We start from the raw sequence: 5000 nt of genomic DNA on the forward strand, positions 1-5000 counted from the left end.
CCACAACATCAGCCCAGGGAGGCAAGGAGACGAGGGCCGCGCAGCCCGGCAAGGCATTCTGGGAGATGGGGGCCACGCAGCCCGGCAAGGCATTCTGGGAGATGGGGGTCACGCAGCCCAGGCAAGGCATTCTGGGAGATAAGACCTTCAAGATCAGGACAAGATCTATTGTCCCACTACCCCTGCTGTCTATCGCTCACACTCACACACACACAGACGGACAGACACACACAACCACACAGACACACACACACACACACACACACACACACACACACACACACACACACACACACAGACACACACACACACACACACTGGTGACTGGTGAAACACTTTTCAGTAGGAGTGTTGAGTGTGGACCTGCCTGTCTGTCCGTCGGACTCACAGCCACAGACACAGACACAGACAGACAGACAGACAGACAGACACACACACACACACACACACACAAAAATAGACACAGACACACACACACACACACACATTCCTCTCCTGTTTCCCATGTGTATGTTTCCTACCTTTGTGTCATTTTTCAGTGTGTTTGCATTCGGAAATGTGTTTTTGAAGAATAAAAAGTTAACTTTGTGGTAATGAAGTCTTGTGAATCACTTTAAAGCTGCATGTTCTCTCGGAGTGGAAAGAATACACTTCTTTAATCAGAGATATATGATTGTAGGTTAGTGGAGCTGAGGCAAAAGTAAGCATACGTCTTCTGTTCCTGATATAACAGGTGGATTAGGAGCCCTACGACACGAGTAATGGAAGATAAATGTAGTTTAATGTAGACAGTAAAAGTCCTTCTAAAATCAGACATCAGGAAGTTCAAAATACACATCAAATTTCGTTAGACGCGCGTGTGGGTGTGTCCTGGTCTGTCATTGGCTCGTTATGTCCGAGCGAAGGGGACGTCACAAAATCGCGCGCAGCAGGTCAGTGAAAGATGGCTGCAGTGGTAAGTTTGTCTGGAGTCCTTAGCGATGTCGAGTTTGTTGGTTTTTGGAGGCGTTTGGGTCGGGTCAGCTTGGTGTCTTTTAATCGAGACGTATTGTTGATTGGGTAGGACCCTGGCGAACTATGTCTCGAAATGTTCTGGGACGGAAACGTCCAGAAACAGCAGCTGGTGAAGGGGTTTGTATGTTAGTTGTCAAGTGTCAACATAGGCTGGCGGTTCTGTTACAAGTTAGTCTGGGATTGCTAGCAAAACTTTGAACAGTTTAGGGTTGTGGCGAACGAATCAGAAAAAAACACTTCGCATCCTTAACAGAAGTTATAGCTGGCGGGGATTGTGATGTCTCGGGACGTAACCTGGTTTTGTGATGTATTCGTAGATCTCGGATAGCGACAGTGATGGACAGGAGCGGCGCGTGCCCGCGAAACCCCGACCAAAACGGCGGCGCATCCTGGACCCTTCGGCGATGGCAACAGTCAACATTTACTCTACAAAGGTAGCTGACTGACTGCGCTAGTTCACCGTCTCTGGCACCTTGGCTTAACTTGCACTTAAGCAGTGACAGTCCCGCACATATTTTTCTTTCTATGTCGTTTTCTATTTCTTTAAAAAAAAAAAAAAAAAAGCAATATTTATTGTTACACCAGGTTTTATTGCTCTTAGCTTGACTGTTCTCTCCCTTGTACGTCGCTTTGGACAAAAGCGTCTGCTAAATGACTAAATGTAAATGTCTCTTAGTTTGGCGAGTCCATTTGTTCGGTTCTCCTAAACTCCGGATTTGCGGATGCTAAATTATGTGTGTGTGTGTGTGTGTGTGTCTTTTGCAGGTGGACAGCGATTTAAAGCTCTGCCCTTTGTCCTTCCAGACAGACACCCTACAAGGTAACCGTAGCTTTGGACTAACCAAACCAACAGATCCTTTGGCAGTAGTAGTGGCGAACTTTCTGAAGTTGCTGTTCGTGTTTCGTGTTCGCGTTCTGTTTATGTACGTGACTGGCCGTGTGATCTCCCGTAGGTGGAGATGTAGAGGACACGAGCCCTCAGCTTCCTGTCACGAAGAGATTGCCGGTCCGGGAGTGTATCGAGCTGTCCGACTCGGATGAGGAGCGCGAGAAGACCCAGCCCGAGCCGCAGTGAGTTCCGAAGACCAGTACCGACATTCTTCATGGTGGACTAATAGCGACTGTCAGAACCTCATCACAGATAGCCGAACCAACATTTCTCTTTTACTGACTTCCTCTGTGGTGCTTATTTACCCTCACTGTTTATTTTCCCTCTTCCTCTCTGTCCCCCCCCCCCCTTTACTCCTCTCTCTTTCTCTCCCTCTCTCTTTCGCGCCTTCTACCTCACTTTCTCTCTCTCTCTCCCCCTCTCTCTCTCGCCTTCTCGCTCACTTTCTCTCCCTCTCTCTTTCTCTCCCCCTCTCTCTCGCCCTATCCCTCTCTTTCTTTCTCTCTCTCTCCCTCTCTTTCTCTCTCTCCCTCTCTCTCTCACCCTATCCCTCTCTTTCTCTCTTCCCTCTCTCTCTCTCCCTCACTCAGTGGCTCCATCCAATCCCCCTCTCCCCCCCCTCCTCCCATTACACCATTGAAAGGCGGCCGGAGACCCAACAAGAAACTCATGTAAGTAAAGAAATCACACACACTCATGCACACAAACACACTCACTCACTCACACAAACACACACGCACCTGCACACGGACACACTCACGTGCACACTCACCCACTCACTCACTTGCACACGCACACTCACACACACACACACACAAACACACACACTCACGTGCACACTCCCCCACTCACTCACACACACACTCTCGCACACACACACTCATTCACTTACATGCACACTCTCACACTCACATGCACGTGCGCACTCTCTCTCACACACACACGTACACACACACAAACACACACACAAACACACACACACTCCAGCCAAATTCTCCATTTGTGTTGTATGCAAAGTTTATGCAAAGTCTGTATGTGTGTGTGCTTGACAGGGAGATTAATAGGAAGTTGGATGCTATTGGTTCCCTGCTGAGTCCATCTCCAAAGCGACCGGGCCTTGTTCCTGAACACAGCCAATCAGTGGCTGAGGAGGAAGAGAATGCAGAAGATTTAGATGATGATGATGATATTAGGATTGTGGACCCACAGAGGCAGCGGGCCCGGCCGCCCCAGCCTCGAGAACCACGCCCGGAGGCCCGCCACGTTCCATTGAAGTTCCGCTGCAGAAACGAAATCCTCCGCATCCCCCTGCTCACGGTCAGACACGTGTGTGTGTTTATGTAAATGTATGTGTGTGTGTGTGTGTGTGTATTCCTATTTATGTAAGGCTGAGTTGCAGTGTGTGTGGTGTATTCGTAGTATATGTAGCTGTTTTGTTTGTAATGTGTTTGCGTGTGTGTGTGTGTGCATTATAAAAGTGTAGCTGTTTTGTAATGTGTTTGCGTGTGTGTGTGTGTGCATTATAATATGTGTAGCTGTTTTGTAATGTGTGTGTGTGTGTGTGTGTGTGTGTGTGTGTGTGTGTGTTATGATGCGTGTAGCTGTTTTGTAATGTGTTTCGTGTGTGTGTGTGTGTGGTGCATTTTAATATGTGTAGCTGTTTTGTAATATGTTTGCGTGTGTGTGTGTGTGTGTGTGTGGTGCATTTAAATATGTGTAGCTGTTTTGTAATATGTTTGCGTGTGTGTGTGTGTGGGGTGCATTATAAATGTGTAGCTGTTTTGTAATGTGTTTTCGTGTGTGTGTATTAGACAGCCCCACTGAAGTTGGCTGTGGAAGAGCTGTCAATCAAACTGAAAGTCCCGCCCTCACGCCTTCTGCTGCTGAGGAAAGAGGCGGAGCTTCCTGTCACCTCCACCATCAGCGAGCTGGGGCTAAGCATCGCTGACATCATCGGTGTGTGTGTGTGTGTCTGTCTGCACGTTATGGTGTGTGTGTGTGTGTGTGTGCGTGTGTGTGTGTGTGTGTGTTTGTGTTTGTGTTTTGTGTTTTTTTTGTTTGTTTCCCTCTGTGTCTGTCTGCTAGTGTGTGTGTGTTTCCCTCTCTGTCTGTCTTCTCGTATGTAATGGTGTGTGTGTGTGTGTGTGTGTGTGTGTGTGTGTGTGTGTGTGTGTGTTTCCCTCTCTGTCTGTCTGCTCGTATGTAATGGTGTGTGTGTGTGTGTGTGTGTGTGTGTTTCCCTCTGGGACAGACTGTGTGGTGATTAGTGAAGACAGCCATGAGCATGATGATGGTGGTAACCATGGTGAGGCTGATGTCGATGTCATCACTGTGCGACTACAAGGCAAAGAGAAGGGATCCCAGCATGAATACTCTGTACACAAGGTAGTTACACACACGCGCACACACACACACACACACACACACACACACATACACACACACACACACACTGTGCCACCACAGCACACATCAGACATCAGATCCCTCAATGTGTTCTAACATTCCCTTCCCCATCGCACACACACACACACACAATGCATGCATGCACTCACTCACACACACACACACACACATATACTGTACATGCATGCACTTACATACACAAACACACACACACACACACACACACACACACACATATACTGTACATGCATGCACATACATACACAAACACGCATACACACACACACACACACACATATACTGTACATGCATGCACTATCATACACAAACACACAAACACACACATATACTGTACATGCATGCACACACACACTCACACACACTGTGTTTCCCCCCACACAGCGGGAACCCCTGGGTTCTGTTCTGACCCGCTACACCGACCAGCTGGCCCCGGCTCTCAGACGCAAGGCCCGCTTCCTGTTTGATGGGTCAAAGGTCAAACCGACTCACACTCCATTCGACCTCGACATGGAGGACGGAGACGTCGTCGAGGTGTGGTTCTGATGCCGCTGACCCTCCCTCAGGACGTCCATACACTGGTTTTCTGTTTGATTATTTTCCTAATCATTTTTCACTCTTTTGAAGAGTGTCATTCAGTTAAGACAAAATATCTCAGTGTCTGTACAGATGA

At 48.1% G+C, this 5000-nt stretch overlaps 2 protein-coding genes across 2 annotated transcripts in view; both read left to right on the forward strand.

Annotated features, from left to right (window-relative positions):
• Positions 1–492, forward strand: part of sgf29 (SAGA complex associated factor 29) — an 8793-nt gene extending 8301 nt beyond the window's left edge. Inside the window, exon 10 of the mRNA XM_080835736.1 lies at positions 1–492. This exon is cut by the window's left edge and continues 509 nt beyond it. The gene's annotated coding sequence lies outside the window, so the exon portion shown is untranslated.
• Positions 493–1087: 595 nt separating this feature from the next.
• Positions 1088–4903, forward strand: nfatc2ip (nuclear factor of activated T cells 2 interacting protein; the record flags this gene model as incomplete). Its single annotated transcript, XM_080835623.1, has 9 exons — positions 1088–1123; positions 1332–1448; positions 1780–1834; positions 1968–2085; positions 2494–2574; positions 2956–3220; positions 3715–3859; positions 4155–4288; positions 4712–4903. The coding sequence occupies 9 exons, from the start codon at positions 1088–1090 to the stop codon at positions 4871–4873; spliced, it is 1113 nt and encodes a 370-aa protein (XP_080691749.1). The 3' UTR covers positions 4874–4903.
• Positions 4904–5000: the final 97 nt, after the last annotated feature.

Source organism: Sprattus sprattus (assembly GCF_963457725.1).
Source record: "Sprattus sprattus genome assembly, chromosome: 3".
Classification (NCBI taxonomy): Eukaryota; Metazoa; Chordata; class Actinopteri; order Clupeiformes; family Clupeidae; genus Sprattus; species Sprattus sprattus.